The sequence below is a fragment of the Myxocyprinus asiaticus genome, chromosome 40 (assembly GCF_019703515.2).
Source record: "Myxocyprinus asiaticus isolate MX2 ecotype Aquarium Trade chromosome 40, UBuf_Myxa_2, whole genome shotgun sequence".
Taxonomy (NCBI): Eukaryota; Metazoa; Chordata; class Actinopteri; order Cypriniformes; family Catostomidae; genus Myxocyprinus; species Myxocyprinus asiaticus.
In genome coordinates this window covers 6689712-6707853 of record NC_059383.1, presented here as the reverse complement: position 1 = coordinate 6707853, position 18142 = coordinate 6689712, and the positions used below count along the sequence as shown (strand labels likewise).

Genomic DNA, 18142 nt, shown 5'->3' with positions numbered 1-18142 from the left:
TTTTTTTTTTTTTGCGGAAACCATGATTTTACTTTAGTACTATTGTAGTAACTATGTTTTTTTTTTCAGAAACTATATTTTTACTATAGTAATATTGTAGTAAACATGATTGTTATAACCAAGTTTTTTAATGTTGTATTTTTTTTTTTTTTTTTTTTTTTGTGGAAACCATGATTTTTTTTTTATAGTAATATTGTAGTAACCATGACTGTAGTAACCATGGTTTATCTTGTGGTTTTTAAATAACCATGGTTGATTTTCACAAAAGTTAACCATGGTTTTACTACAGTAAATATAGTTGAAATATGGTATTTGTAGTAAAACCATATTACCCACATGAATATGATTTTTAGTTTTACTACAGTAACTCATGGTAGGTCTGTTTTAAAAGGTTTATACATTTAATATTGGTAAAAATAAATTTCTCTATGGAGAAAACGAATGTGATTTTTTACTTACAGACTGTTGCGCTCTATTGCCAAGGTATAAAATTGGTAATCCATTTTGTGTGTGTGACAGAGACGCACCTCCAGCACTCTTCCACTGATGTACCTTCTACACGTCTCACACCTGATTCCAAACTGGTTTTGGTAATCAGATACACAGTAAGGGATCCCATCCCTGCCAGACAGACATGATAAGCAGAATCACACATCATTGATAGGGGATAGAGGTAGGTGGTCTGATCTTGATATTTAGACAGTCATTCACAAGACAAGATATGGATGACATTAACGAGAGTTTTGACTGGCTGAGCACTTAAATATGTAGAAGTATGGGACATAAAGTTTAATGTGAGAGAAGACACCACAGTAGAGCCCTACTTGCTAATGTATTCTCCGGTCAGGACCATCCCACAGGTCTGACATTTGAAGCAGCTGACATGCCACTGTTTCTCCAATGCCAAGAGAGACTGGCCATGTTTTATCTCTTCCTTACACCCCGCACAGTCTGAAAGATAGAGAAAGAAATTATGCACATAAAACTTTATTGAATTGACAAACAAGATTTATTTAGCTGTGATGGAGAGAGGAAAACTGGAGAATCAGTTAGTGAATTGGTTGGAGACACATGAACTCTGACCTCATAAATCAGATTAAGGTGCATTCAGTAATATTTTTGTTTATGTTGGAGTCTGTCAGAAGAGGGTACGTTTTCAGTAAAACATTGGGTATGGCACATCCCCAGCCAAAATTGAGTTGATCTGAGCAGGGGCATTGTTAGGGTTGGATATGGGGCTTAGCCAAAGAGGACAAAATACATTTTGAAATACATTAAAATGTGTAATGTATGGGATGAAATTAGACTCAAAATGATTAAAAAATGCATGCACACTTATCCATCAATTTGATAAATGTTGCAAATGTATCTTACAATCCAGACAAATGCCTTTCAACTTGTGTCTGTGAATTTTTTTTCCCTCCAATTTGGAATGCCCAATTCCCAATGTGCTCTAAGTCCTCGTGGTGACATAGTGTCTCGCCTCAATCTGGGTGGTCGAGGATGGATCTCAGTTGCCTCCGTGTCTGAGACCATCAATCCACGTGTCTTATCACATGGCTTGTTGAGTGCGTTAACACGGAGACGTATCACGTGTGGAGGCCCACACTATTCTCCGCCACATTCATGCACAACTCACCATGCGCCCCACCCAGAGCGAGAACCACACATTATAGCGACCACGAGGAGGTTACCCCATGTGACTCTACCCTCCCTAGCAACAGGGCCAACTTGGTCGCTCAGGAGATCTTGCTGGAGTCACTCAGCACGTCCTAAATTTGAACTCGCGACTCCAGGGGTGGTAGTCAGCGTCAATACTCGCTGAGCTACCCAGGCCCCCTGTGTCTTGAAATTCTAAATTAAATGAATGTGCTGGAATTTGTACAAATAGAGATATATTTCTGAACACAAATGTTCCCTTTTGTATAAATCTATCACAATTTGTGTATGCAACCAAAGGAAGATGTTCCAAATCAAAAACAAAATGGTCTTGTGAAGTATTGAATGTGCATTTGTGGATCAAGTGATGCATGCATCCATTGATGTATATTTGTGTTGATTCTGCTTGATTCATTTGAATTTTGAGTCTTTTGTTTTGCTGTTTTTACCATGGCCGACTCACACACAAACAACTACCAATGGATAAGTCCTAAATGTATTCATAAATGTGTGCATATCTACCCATTAATAAAAAATAAAAAAAATTAAAAATAAATTAAAAAAAATTCACAAATGTGTATTTCAACCCTCAGAAAAATGCATTTCAACTTGTATCTGTGAAATGTATAATTTAATAAATGTGTTGAAATTTGTACAAATAGAGACAGATTTGTGAATACAAGTGTTCCTTTTTGTACAAACACATAACAATTTGTGTGTGCAACCAAAGGGAGATGTTCCAAATCAAACACAAATTGTCCTTATGAAGCATTGAATATGCATTTGTGGAACAAGAGATACACACACTTCATTGACATCTATTTGTGTCAATTCATCGATTTGTTTGAATATTGAGACTTCCTTTCCACTGGTTTTGCCTTGCACGATCCACACATAACTTTGTGCGAGCAAAGCAGGTACCACTAAATGTCAGTCTCATTTTACAGAAATACCATCAGGCGGGGTGTGGTTTATTCACAAGGTCAATGAGCAAGCGCTCCACACTTCAAGCAAACAGAGGCTGACATCAGCAGAAAGGATAACATGTTTATCTCAATTTCTCTCATATATAACCAAGGATAATATCATATTTTAAAAGGCCCATTTTAGAGTGCAAGTCCTGGTGACAATGCATTTGTGTTACATGTCAGTAGCTTCTAGTTAATAGGATTCCAACACCTGAATGACTGTGTCGTTGTTTCTGGCACTAGTCAGTGTTAAAGTCTGCTGTTTTAATCTTAACAAAGTTTATAGACAGACAGTGGGTTGCGCCAACAAGGAATCGAATTATTCTGTTGCACTAAACTTTAAACCTTGCTTAAAAATAATCACAGTTACATTTGCGAGTACGATGGCTCATTTTGTTGGCAGCGCGGTTACCCGCTTCCCCATTGTTTACATGCGGAGACATGGGACAGACGGATCTCTCGAAGAGAAGGAGAGCGTTAATTCGGCATTTAATGAGAGCGCTTACAAGCGGCAGGTGTTCATTATTGCTTCCCTCCTCTATCATACTCGCTTCAGTCGGCAGCCCACGCTCTTTATTTCTGACCACAACAGTAGCACTGATGCGAGGGGAGGCGTTCGATCCGAGACCCGTGCGGTCCTTTTTCTTAAATTATGCTGCCATATTTAAGGCGTGTGACATTGTACATGCTTCTGAGACATTTTCTTAACCTGCTTGATCGGCCCTGTGTACTAATGATCTACACAAAATGATGGACAAAATTCATCACAGATGAAGGTTTTAATCACGGGTTAAAAGTTTAATCTCTGATTTGTTAAACTGTATTTCTGTATATCTACCATTTTCTTCTGAAGAATTTTTCGTGAATCTGGCCCCTGTTTGTTGTAGATTGACACTGCTGTAGGACTTTTTTGCAACTGGAAAGGCATAACACAGCTTCATGTCAACAACCTTGTTTCATTATGTAACATTTTAAACAGGTTTTTGTGTAGTTATTAATTATTTTAAATTTATCCATCCAGCTCTTGCCCTGGCTAGAGGTATCTATCAGTCCCAAACAACTGACACGACACCATGCAGTAGGAATGAGGAAAGGTAACCTCAAGCAAAATGCCACAACGCTTTAGTTGTGATGTCTATTCCATTGTTTGTGTGTGTATATAAAATAAATAAAGGGAGAAAAATACTGGCACTCTGCTGACATTTCAATTTAATGAAATTGTTTCGACCCAAACAAAACATGATGATGACCCAGAGTTGAAACGTTGTCATTAAACTGTAAAGTTAGCAGTGTGCAAGTATTTCTCTCTCTTTTTTCTATGGATATTAATTTGTAGTTGTACACAAGCATTTATTAGATGTGTGTGAACTATCCTTAAGTGTATTTTTAATTTTTTTAAATTTACCCAAATTTTATTGTTTCATAGTAACATAAATTATCATTTGTAATCTTGATTATCGCCCCCTGCTAAGAATGTACCACATTCCTTAGTTGTACAATAAAATTATGTGAAAGACACTTGAGTTTCACATGTTGTATACAGTATGTGCATATAAAATTAAATGCCTCTTCAGCGAACTGACTTGCGTTTGAGTCTCTTTTTTTTTTTTTTTTTTTTTTTTTATATACAGACACACTTTCTTAATACCTTACTTTAAATGCTGTGGTAAAACAATATTTACATATTTAAAGGGATAATTGACCCAAATATTAAAACTGTCATCATTTACTCACATCCCATGAAAGAGGTTAGAAGGTATGTAAAGAGACTAGAGGAGTCATGGGTTTGGAACAACATGAGGGAGAGTAAATGATGACAACTTTCATTCTTTTTTCATATTCACAAAACAAAGTCCTGGCAAAAGAAGAATGTAAATTATTTATGTAAATGTTGAAGACATGGAAATATAATTTAAAAAGTCTGACTTCACATCAAAGAACAATAAAGGATCATATTAATCTCAAAATGTATCCTGTACTGGACCTGGAACAGGTGAGTTTGGGAGCAGGTGAGTCAAGTGCTGTTGATGGGCAATGCACAGGAAAAATCTGAAAAGGTATAAGTAATGAGTTAATGATCATTGTCTGAATCTGAAATAGTATATTATGGAATTCATATCAATATTGCCTTATTGGGGAAAAAATATTTATTATATACATTTACATAATATGGAAACCAATTCTTACATCAGCAGATCATGTATAAATCTTAATGTGAAGTATTTATGGTATGTGCTCTTCAGTTTATCGTCTGTAAACATGATTCATGTTTTATAAAGGCACTTTTAGCTGTGCTGCTGTTCTTCTACATGTACACCTTGGAGGTTTCCCCCTCAATAACAATTTAAAAACAATACAGTTTGAGCTGTACAATCTAATTGTGTTACATGAGAAATAATGGCTTCTCAAAGTGAAACCTAAGAAAGGATGCAACAGTGCCAGGTGTTTGGATACTACAACATTAAGAGCTGTACTCATGTTCTGACAATTATGTAGACAAAAGTTTCAGGGTGGGTTGCACTAATAAGGATTAAATTAAGCAGAGTTTAGAGATAATCCAGGGTTTGTTGATCCAAATTTTATTTTACTTTGAGTTGTGTTGCACCAATCAAGCAGGTTAAGAAAATGTCTCAGCAGCATGTACAACGTCACAAGCCTTAAATATGGCAGCATAATTTTAGAAAAAGGACTGCATAGGTCTTGGATCGACCGCCTCCCCTTGCATCAGTGCTACTGTTGTGGTCAGAAATAAAGAGCGTGGGCTGCCGACTGAAGCGAGTACGATAGAGGAGGGAAGCAATAACGAACACCTGTCGCTTGTAAGCACTCTCATTAAATGCCGAATTAACGCTCTCCTTCTCTTCGAGAGATATGTCTGTCCCATGTCTCCGCATGTAAACAATGGGGAAGCGGGTAACCGCGCTGCCAACAAAATGAGCCATCGTACTCGCAAATGTAACTGTGATTATTTTTAAGCAAGGTTTAAAGTTTAGTGCTTTAGTAATTTGGAACATCTCCCTTTAGATGCACACACAAATTGTGATGTGTTTGTACAAAAAGGAACACTTGTATTCACAAATCTGTCTCTATTTGTACAAATTCCAACACATTTATTTAATGATCAGTTTCACAGATACAAGTTGAAATGCATTTTTTGAGGGTTGAAATACACATTTGCGAAGTTTTTTTCTTCTTCAAATTAATGGGTAGATATGCACACATTTATGAATACATTTAGGACTTATCCATTGGTAGTTGTTTGTGTGTGAGTCGGCCATGGTAAAAACAGCAAAACAAAAGTCTCAAAATTTAAATTAATCAAACAGAATCAACACAAATATACATCAATGGATGCATGCATCACTTGATCCACAAAAGCACATTCAATACTTCACAAGATCATTTTGTGTTTGATTTGGAACATCTTCCTTTGGTTGCATACACAAATTGTGATAGATTTATACAAAATGGAACATTTGTGTTCACAAATACAGTACTGTGCAAAAGTCTTAAGCGCTTTATATTTTTCACAAAAACATTTGTCTTCAAACAGTAACTTTATATGTTCTGCTTTTAGTGTATGAGTAGGAAATATCGATTTTAGATTTCAACATTCCCTTTGCATATAGAATTCAATAGAAGAACATGAAGCCCTTCAACAGATGGTATGGCCCCCACAGAGCCCGTATCTCAGCATCATTGAGTCAGTCTGGGATTACATGTAGAGACAGAAGCAATTGAGACAGCCTAAATAGATAGAAGAACTGTGGCAAATTCTCCAAGAAGCTTGGAACATCCTATCTGCCAACAACCAAGAAAAACTGTGTCCAGGTGTACCTAGGAGAATTGGTGATGTTTTGAAGGCAAAGGTTGTCACACCAAAAAAATTTAGTTTTTTTTTAATTTTTTATGTTTCTGGACTTTGTATGATGTTAACTGATAAATGAAAACTATTTATGGCATTATTTCTGAAGACATACTCACTAAGCAACATTTTACTCAAGTGTCTAAAACTTTTACACAGTTCTATATGTCTATATATGTCTATATTAAATTAATTTAATTTTGAATTCCACACACACAAGTTAAAAGGCATTTGTATGTGGATTGTAAAATACATTTGCAACATTGATCAAATTGGCAGATATGCACACATTTATTAATCATTTTGAGTCTAATTTCAAACCATAGAAATGACTGGTAGTATATACTACACCAACACCTTCAATATTCTGCATTTATTGCAATTTGAACATTTTGAACAAACACAATTACGACACAATCACACAAGTAAAGAAAGGATGTGGTGCTAAACAAATTTTTTGAAAAATAAGAAATTAGTAATATTTATTTGTTTACATGGCATGGAGGTAAATTACATACTCTAATGTATTTACATTGTGTGGATGACTATTCACTTGTTAACTTAAAAAAAAAAATCCTAATCACTGATTTAAATATAGCTTCATATTAGGAATAAATCGCTTTTCTTTGTGAATTGGTTTAGTAATAATATTTTCATTGATAGCCAGTTGCTTAATGACCATGACCAGTTATGTTTCTTTTCAGAATTTTCCCAAAAGTATAATTTGAAGCCAGTCCAAAAGAGTTCCAAATTGTTGTAAATGCCATTTCAATTGGTATTAAGAATATTTTAAAAGGAGAGCAAACTCTGTGTGATCCAATGTCTTTGAGTTAAGTTTAGATATGTCCTTGTGTTACGTTCTCAGTTCAAGGAACCCGTTACTGATGACAAGTTTAGTAACCACTTTGTTTATAATTGTTTCATTAGAAAAACTATTACAGCATATACTTTTCAGTTGATAGATACTGTATTTATGAGGTCAATTGGAATTTGGTTTGGCCTTTTCCCCATAAATGTATTGACTAATAAAATTATAGAGATGTCTTTTAAAATACTAAAAAGAGTGTCTGTTTGCACCCCGGTGTAAATAGCATCTGCCACACAGCGCAACTATTTTCACCCCAATAGTCTGGTGAAACCACAGAAATATATGACAAACTAAACAGTAGGTGTCGCTGCCGTGGCGTGGGATGTAATGACCGTGTGTGTGAATGTGTACTGATGTCCTAGCGACCGTGGTTCGAATCCGCGTTTTGTCCCACTCTTCTTCCCCATCCGATTTCCTGTTTCCACTCTTAACATTTACTTTTATACTACTTAAAATAATAGATACAAATTCATATAAATGTTGATTTCATCACAGCAATTTGGTCACAGTGAATGTCGAGGAGTTCAGAGAAGGGTTTGATCCGGAGGCGGGGTCTGTCGATCGCACTCGTTCCCGCGGCTCGTCATCGCTTGTGTGTAGATTGCATCACTGTATTACTAATATTGTAATAACCATGTTTTTTGGCAGAAACCATAGTTTTAATACAATTAACCATGGTGTTAGTACAGTAATATGTTGTTAATATAGTAACCATGGTTAATTAGAAAAACTAACTGGTTACTGTAAATTTACAAAAAATACCATGGTGAAACTATGCTTACTGTAGTAAAACCAAGGTTATTTTTTCTAAGGTAAGGTCAAGGTCAAGGTTAGGTTTAGGGGTTAATGTAGTGTGTCCGTGGGACTCTAAATAAATTCATTAAACACACTGCAGTGATGCCCATATACTGTATGTTATTATTTAAATATGGGTGCAAATAGTATCTGACACTATTGGGGTGTAAATACCATTATTTGCACTGGGATGCAAATAGCATCTGCCTTTAAAATATTACACATATGCTATACCTGTAATAGTATATTTTATATGTTTTATATATTTAAGTATATTGACAAAATTAAGAAAAATTACTTTTTATAACAAAGATGAGATGATGAAACACTTTTTTTTTTTTTTTTAAATGTGCAAATAGCAAAAATGGTATCTGACATATGTATTGTTTTTGATATAATTTTTTTTACAACAACAAAAAATCAGATATTCAATATATTGCTCATTTATTTATTATTTTTGGATAAGTTTTCATTTATAAGTGTACATTTATAGGCAATAATCCACTTCTCCCACTCTGTTTGGCTGATTTTTATTCTTATGTTACATCTTTTTTTGTGCATTAATAATAATTAAAAAATGTTTTAGTTAAATATACAGTACATTTATAATGTATTTCTTTGAATAACGTTAATTATTTTTCACAAATAATATCTAACTATAGCTTAAACTTAACAGGTCACATTGTAAACTGTTCACAATTAAGCACAGAAGTCAAGACATACAATCTCAATTTCACTGAACAGTGGATAGTACTTGGTTTTGAATGTACAACGATCAGCCTCAACATTAAAACCAACTGCCTAATATTGTGTAGGTCCCCCTTACGCCGCCAAAACAGCGCCAACCCGCATCTCAGAACAGCATTCTGAGATGATATTCTTCTCACCACAATTGTACAGAGCGGTTATCTGAGTTACTGTAGACTTTGTCAGTTCGAAGCAGTCTGGCCGTTCTCTGGCACCAACAATCATGCCACGGTCAAAATCACTGAGATCATTCTGATGATTGATGTGAACATTAACTGAAGCTCCTGACCCATATCTGCATGATTTTATGCACTGCAGCCACACAATTGGCTGACTAGATAATCGCATGGATGGCTGTTGGTGCCAGACGGGCTGGTTTGAGTATTTCTGTAACTGCTGATCTCCTGGGATTTTCATGCACAACAGTCTCTAGAATTTACTCTGAATGGTGCCAAAAACAAAAAACATCCAGTAAGCAGCAGTTCTGTGGACGGAAATGGTCAACAGAGAATGGCCAGACTGGTTCAAACTGAAAAAGTTTACAGTAACTCAGATAACCGCTCTGTACAATTGTGGTGAGAAGACTATAATTTCAGAATGCTATTCTGAGATGCTGGTTGGCACTGTTTGGTGGCACGAGGGGGACCTACACAATATTAGGCAGTTGGTTTTAATGTTGTGGCTGATAGGTGTATATAACCTCATCAGATCTTTAAAACAACGACTGTTTGTTGAAACCTGCCGAGTGACAACTGTCCCACCTACTGTCCGGAACAGGTAATGTTCGACAGTCAGGTCAGGGCTTTAAAACACAGCTGACGGTAGTTTATGTGCTGAATTGAATGAACGCAAACGATAATCTACCACAGCCAGCGCCCATTGCTTTTCATTATGGACAGACAGACTACTGGCAAACAAAGTAATTCATCATATTTTATTTGTGAATTGAAACATGTGAATCTTCAAGAAAAGACCAGGGGCTTGGGACAATACATCAGGGGCTCCCGAAGCACCCCCCCACCCCCCACAACACCCCTGGATCTGAGTCAGCGAGTGAGACAGATAGGTGACAAATGGAAATCTGTGTTTTATTGAGAAACTAAATTAATAGTCGCACAAGAGGAACATTATTGACAAATGCTAAGTTGAAAAATAACCAAAGTAAATTGAGATGGATTTAAGTGGGGCAGCAGGGAGAGTTTTGGCAGATGATCATACATGACTATATAGGGGTTTTTGGGTGGGAAAAGGTTGCCCCTTCATTTGTTCTCTTTTAGGTGCCTATGTTGTTGCCCGCCTCTGCTGCCATCCCTACAGACTTGATCCTTTGTTCAAATCCAGACACAATTTGTTACACACATACAGTAGGTGAATTACAAAACTTATCAAGAACATGTCCAAGTCGTATTTCACCCCATCATCAAAAAAAAAAAAAATAAGAAATGATATTTTGCATTTAAAAGACTATTTTAGGACCATTAAGATTTTTGGGAGTGTGACATTACTTTCATGACATCTAAGCACATTTCCCACCCAATTCAAGTTACCGTAACATAAAAATGTCCTTCTCATTATTTTAATGCAGAAAAGTAATGATATATAATTTAAATTGTAAAGTATTTTATACGTCATGGTGGTATTTGTTGTACTGCGTTTAATTTATGCTGATTTAAATATAAGGGTAGCTGACCCTTTAGAGTTTTTCATAATCTTTAAATCACCTTCATTAGTTCATTTTTAAAAGTACAAATGTAGTCTGTCAATTAAAATTATCCACATTTATGTCACTTCTGGGTGGCATTTTTGCCACAAGCCCCCTTTAATTTCTGACCCTGGTTTTAGATGGAGTATTCTGTAGCATGTCACACCATAGGACATGTCAACTTCACAAAGTTATTTAAAGTCTATGACCCTTAAAAATGATTGTATTTTATATTTTTACTGTAATAAAGTAAAAACTACTTTGTTACAGTGTGGATAATCACTATTGAGAATGATGGGAATTACAAAATAACTGAAAAGTAAAACGTCTTTGAATTTGGAGGGAACTGTGCTTAACTGTCATGGCAATAATGTGAAAATGAAAATATATATATATATATTGTATATCAAAATGGTCATAAAAGGCTTAATTTTTTTTTTCTGTATTTAGTTTCGTGATATTCACCCATATAACTTTGAACATTAGCACTAGAGGGTCACAAAGTAGGCTGCAACGTAATTGCAGTGGTTTTGAAGATAAATTGGCAGAGGCTCCATTAATGTCATGAATGAAAAGCATGAGAGATGAGAAAGATGAGAGAGCTTGACACTCACTTAAAATACTACAAACATTTATGCATTTAAAAGATTATTTAGATCACTTTCTTATCAGTTTTGGGCTATAACACATCTAGGCCATTTACATTAAGAATAAATATATTGGATCTGTTTCAAAAGCTACGCAGGAAGCATTTTAAGGCATCAGAAGTGCGTTCTAAAAGGTAAGCAGCATATGCCTTCTAAGACACCCTCTTCAGGCCAAATTCTCAACATCATAGGTACAGAAGTCAACTCAGTCTACTCAATGAAATACAAATCTTCCAAGATGGCAGACACAGTGAGAAATGGTGATAATAAAAACAATTCATTTATTTAAATAATAAAAAATAGTCTGCTACACCCAATATGTGTGTGTGCTATGTATTTTATGCTTATTAGAATATCACATTGTTAGCTTAGCAACATGCTTACATCAGACGCTATTTGATTAAATTGTAAGTCAAGTCTTTTGTGGGCTGCAGGTGAGGAGGGCATTTTGTATAACACACAGAATTGCTGCCTATGTAGAGCATTCCAAATCAATCAATTATGAGGCTCTATTTTCAATTAGGCTGCTCCCTTAGAAGGCAGCTGCCTATATAAACAGTAGACAGCAAGGCAGCTCACTAGGTTTTGGAACAGAGTCATAATTTCATGTGCAGAAAGAGGGTAATGTGCTTTAAAATGAGGTTGAGACAAGAGTTCAGTAGCGCAGACTTACGGCTCGGCCCGTGAATCTTCACCGGCTCATTGCTGTTGCCGAGTGTGTGTGAACACTGCTGACACACACACTTCTTCCCACAGAAGGTCACCCTGTCACCGATAGGAAACGGCTTACTGTGGCACAGAGAGACAGAGCATGTCAGGCCACACACACACCAGTCCATACTAATGATGCTGCATATACAGTGATCTACTTATGTGCTGTTCAATCAAAGCATCTGTAGAAATAAAAAGTAACAGACCTGCTGAAAAAACAAAACAAATAAAACACCCTAGACCAGCTAAACTGATTTGACCATCTAAACAGTTTCAGCTGGTGGCCAACTTAAACAACCAGAACAATCGTATTGCAGGTAACCAATATTAAGTATGTTTTGCATACTTCCGTGATGGTTTTATCATAGCTGCAGTGGCCAAGCTGTTCTACCTGCAACAATAACCAGCTAAACAGCCCATTATAGGCTTTTCAGCAAAAGGTAAACAGTTAAACTAGGTAACCCTTTATTTTAGGGATCAGAAATTAGACAGTAATTAATGACTAATAACTGGACTTGTAAGGGACTAGTTATGGGCTTGTTTGGAATTATAAGATATTTTTTAGGCCTTTGTTCATTGATTTCTTACCCTTGCCTAATGGCATCTTTACATTTGTTTTTTCCCTAACAATTAACATATTAGGTAAAAAACAAAAGATACCAATAGCTAGTAAGGTGCAAAAAACATCCTTTATAGGTTGTCATTACACTATGTAAATGTGCAACTTATAAGTATCAAATAAATATAGAAGGCAGAGACTTTTAATGCTTAGTGTAAATATCAACAAAAAGCATTTTCTTTGCAATAAGTGCAAATAGTGTTAGATGCTATTCTCACCCCTAATTAATTACTACCATTCAGTATAGGGGCATCACTGCAGCATGTTAATTGTGTTTATTTAGAGTCCCACAGACACCCTACATCAACCCCTAAACCTAAAACTAACCTTTTTTGAAATACTATATGCATTCTACATGTATTTTATACTCATAAGCCGCACATTCACACAGAGTACTGAGGACCATTTCAAGGACTGTTCGTTGGTGACGTCAAGTGACATCATTGTTCCATGAACATTTCCTGCTTGTCAAAACAGAGACTATTTAGCAGAGATGGGCCACTTCTATTAAAATGAATGGGAGAAATTGGAATGTCCAACCGCAGCCAACAGTCAACCCGCCATACAGGTAAAATAGCCAATCACCTTTTAGATACAGAAATTGCCTGTCAATCAACTCGTGAACATGCATGTGCATTAGCTATACAAGATGGTATAATTGCATTTTTAGCATAATCTGAGGTAAAGAAACACAATTTATTATACCAGTTGTGACAGAACGACACGCCTTTCCAGTGGATCATCGTCACCCCGCCTCACATGATGGGGCTCGTGTGATCCCAATGAAGAGCCTCATCACTGCTGCCTTAAACACCGAGCGCGCCTCTCCTTGGGAGAGCGGTCTCTACCTGCTGGCGTCTTTACAGGTTCAGGAACAGAGCAGGAAGGGTCCGGTGCGAGTTAGATGCGTCGCCGGACCCGCACCCCAGAAACTAGGTGCAAGTTGGAGCATGTGTCGCGGCCGATGGGCCAGGATACCGGTCCGCTATTCCCCTTAAGGTCCGAGGTCCAGGGAAGCCAGGCCACTTGAGTGAAGCCACACAGTGTTGTCAGATTTTAATGCTTATATGAAATATGTTCTTTTATCGTAATCTTGACCAACCGTTTTGGAGATTTTGGTCTTTCTCCATTCAAGTAGATTGGAGCTGCACTTTCATGATGCTTGTTTACATAGAAAAATAGCTGCCAAAACTGCCCAAGAACGTTCCAAAATCGGCCACCAAGTGGACTGATTTACTTTGAAAAAGAGACTTTGCTGAAAGGATCCGGAAAAACGTCTGGACCGTTCAAATTCCTTTGTTTTTGTTTACATTCTTGAAATGGTCTATAAAGGATGTATTTTGTATCATACTAGCTATTAATATGACAAAAGCAAATATAAAGGGGCTAAAATGCAAGAATAAGTAATCAGCCAATAAAGACTTAATAAATCATTTATAATGCCAAACAAGTCCATAACTAGTCACTTACAAGTGTCATGAATTACTGTCTAATTTCTGATCCCTCAATTACTGTGTTACCGTAAACTATTATGAAATGCAAAACTATGGAAGACGGATCCTAAAAAAAAGGTAATTCTGAGATTTACATCTCACAATTAAGACTATTTCTCATAATTGTGAGTTTATATTTTGCAATTACAAGACAAAAGTTGCAATTCCGAAATTTTAAGTCGCAGTTGCGAGCTTAGATGAATTTGCAATTCTGAGAAATAAAGTCGCAACTGCGAGAACAAAAAACTGCATTTGCAAGATACAAATTTGCAATTACAAGACATACATTTGCAACACTAATATATAACATTACAACTGCAAAAAAATAAAATATATAAATAATAATAATAAAAAAGTTATAAAGCTGATATTCTGAGATGTGAAGTCGCAATTACAAGAAATAAAGTTGGAATTTATGAGAAATAGTCACAATTTTGAGATATAAAGTCAAAATTACTGTTTATATACATATATATATATATATATTTTCCTCTGTAGCAGGATAAAGGGACCATAAAAAACAATTTATGAAGCAACAAAAATATAAAAGGTAACTTATATCAAACCATTGTTTTGGCCAACAAATATGAATAAATTGTGAACATTTATGTCATTTAAAAGACGTGAGAATGTGCCCATTAAAATTGTGACAACTTGCCCATACCTGACATTTATGAAAAATACCTTTGAAAAAAGGTTGGAGTATAGATTTTATAATAATTATTCGAGTTTTGAACTAGGTGTTTGAAACCAACATACAGAACCACTGCTAGAGAAAATGCACATTTACGTGACTGGATTTTTGAATCAATATGATTTTTAAACTTATAGTTACTGAGATATAGCATTTATGACAACTTCCCTGAGTGACAACTAGCCCCGTTCTCCCCAGTTCTCTAATTATGACATGGTTTAGTTCAGGGCTATGAACACTGATAGTAAATTCTTTGATTTCTGTGCTCTAATTTCAGCAGCAACCGTCTTTTGAACGGCACTTATCTTTTGAGATTCTGCACAAGCTGTGCAATATCCTCAGTTTATATCTGCACACTTTTACTCTCCTGCTCAGTCAGTGAATCACTGCTAAATATATATATATATATATATATATATATATATATATATATATATATATATATATATATATATATATATATATATATATATATATATATATATATATATATATATATATATATATATATATATATATATATATATATATATAATTTTTTCCCCCTTATTTATTTAATTAATTTTGTCCATTTATGAATTATGGACACAGAAAATTAAAGGACATTTTAGAGTTCTACAAGTTTTTTTTCTTGTAGAAACACTGTACAGTGACTGCAGTTCTTATACTTTTTTCATCTTTACTTTGTTCTCTGTTTTTGTATAGAGTAAGAGCACATCAAAAAGGCTGAAGACAACAAAAGAAACTGAACATCAGAGTGAAAGTGTGTTTGTGTTTATCATTCTTCTAAACACAGAACATAAAAAAATCACAACAAAAATAAATGAAAACTCCCCTCAGGCTGTCTTTAAAGAATCGAAGTCATCTCTCCACGGACACTGAAAGCTAAGAAAGCACTTTACTGTAACCTCAAGCCCACTTACACGATAAGGGGGAAGAAAATAAATATTTGGAGAAAGAAAATGTACAGTATATTACTGCAGTGAACATTAGGGTTTTAGGTCATATGAATCACATAAAGTGGCAAAGACACTAAATTTGCAAAAACTGGTGATATATTTTCTGTACTGTTCAGTGTTGACTTTATATCTTAACATAGTTCTGGTGGTGTGGATAAAAATGTTTGTACCTGCAGATGCTGCAAATGAAGCATTTGGGGTGGTAAGTACGTCCCAGAGCAGACACCACCTCTCCTGTGATAAAGTCTCCACAGCTGTCACACTTGGTGCCGTACAGGCGCTGGTAATCCTCCGTACAGATGTATTTACCTCTCTTCTGGAAGAATCCAGAGTGAGCCAGATCACAGCCGCACACTGCAGACACAAGCAAACAGAAAACAGCTTCATTATTTAAAGATACAAAATCAGGGGCCTGGGTAGCTCAGCGGTAAAATACGCTGGCTACCACCTCTGGAGTGACCTAGCTCGCTAGTTCGAATCCCAGGGCGTCCTGAGTGACTCCACCCAGGTCTCCAAAGCAACCAAATTGGCCTGGTTGCTAGGGAGAGTAGAGTCACATGGGGTAACCTCCTCATGGTCGCTATAATGTGGTTTGTTCTTGGTGGGGTGTGTGGTGAGTTGGGTGTGGTTGCTGCAGTGGATGGTGTGAAGCCTACACACACACTATGTCTCTGTGGCAACGCACTCAACAAGCCACGTGATAAGATGCGCGGTCTCAGTTGCAGATCACTACACGACCACAAGGACTTAAAAGCACATTGGGAATTGGGAGAAAAAGGGGAAAAATCAAAAAAAAAAAAAAAAAAAAAAAGGTTACAAAATCAGATCCTTCAATAAGTTCTTATGAATACAGTCCACTAAAAGTTATTGTCTTTGTCTCAGTATGAGAAGCTCAAACATTAAAAATAGTCAATTTCTACCCCATTTGTGTCCCCATGACTTATATTGATATAATTAACAGGATACTGAAATTAGTCACATTATTTGATCAATTTAAAGGTGAAGTTTGTAATTTTTTCAAATGTTACAATTCTTGTTATTATCTTGTCAATTAGAAAACCATGCGTAGGTTGATTTTACCTAAAAGTGTAACATAAAAACATTGTTCTGTTTGTTTGAGCGACCCGTCCAGTCCAACACAGCAACATCAGCTCGACCAATGGCATGAGTTTGGGACAGGACTATCTGTTTGGAAAACATGGGTGTTTTGGGGAATCTGTTTGAAAACAATAAATATTTTGCAACTCCGTTTGGTACGGTGACGCTAGTGGCTTTTTAGTGTGAGTTCATCACTAAAATCATGTTAACACACATATTGTTTATGTCTTGTGGATAAACTTTTGAAAAAGTGACTATGTTAATGTAAAAAATTACCCCCATTCACTTCCATTGTAAGTGCCTCACTGTAACACAGATTTTTGCTTTTTTTAAAGGAAAGTCAAAATTAATTTTTGTGGTAATAAATATTATGCCACAAATGCTGTCTATTAAACTTAGCTTGTGTTGAACCTGGAATATTCCTTTAACTCCTAACACTATTGTAGTGTGTAATGCAAAAATACATTTTAAAATTTCATGTTTTATACGAGTTATATAGAAATTAAAAATAACAAATTCTACTAAATTTTGGTTTTATTGGAATTAAAATATCATGCTTTTACCTTGCAGTTTTTTTTCTGCAATGCTGTATGCATGTTCTGAAAAAAATAATAAATTTGACATCCCTTCAGTGTCTGTTCAACTCCATTATGCTATGATATTTCTCCCTTTAAAAATAAAGGTTTAATTAACATATTTGAGGGAGTGACAACAGAAGAATACAACCTGGTCTCGTGAAATCCCGTTACTAAACCTACATGTTCGCTAAATTTTTTTTTACGTTTATATTGTCGGAAAAGCCTATATAATGAAAGTGAATTGGGACTTGATCTGTCAAGCTCCAAAATGCATTGTGCAAAAAAATGCAAAATGCAAAAAAAGAAAGAAAACTGACACGCCATTATTGTAGAACATACAAATTTTATTTCCTTGCTTCAGCGGAGAAGATTATCTCTGAATAACAACTTAAATTTCAGTCACTGCCTTACACATAGCTACCGTATCACTTCAAACTATTTGGAATATAGTCATATGTCATAAGTCATATGGACAACTTTTTGTATGTCAATTTTCCGATGCATCGCAATCTTCATTTGAACAATCCTGATGTCAATTCTTAAATCCCAAGATCAATCTTTTACTGTATGTGCAACCCTCTACAATGCGAGTAAATCACTCATACATACAAACATATTTTGTGCTATGTGACTAAAATGTCTCTGATTAGCCACTGGCAGGTAAATGTTCAAATTTTACTCAGCAGCGATTATGAAATATAGTGATGTTCAGCAGCGAGATCCTTTCACTGTGTGATGA

General features: G+C 35.7%; 1 protein-coding gene across 1 annotated transcript in view; it reads right to left on the bottom strand.

Moving 5' to 3' along the window:
• LOC127430655 (actin-binding LIM protein 3-like) overlaps positions 1-18142 on the bottom strand; it is a 153136-nt gene that overhangs the window by 72094 nt on the left and 62900 nt on the right. The window contains exons 3-6 of the mRNA XM_051680585.1: positions 15898-16081; positions 11925-12040; positions 825-951; positions 528-621 (exon numbers count right to left, since the gene is read on the bottom strand). Coding sequence (XP_051536545.1) covers positions 528-621; positions 825-951; positions 11925-12040; positions 15898-16081 — 521 coding nt within the window. The remainder of the gene's footprint in view (positions 1-527; positions 622-824; positions 952-11924; positions 12041-15897; positions 16082-18142) is intronic.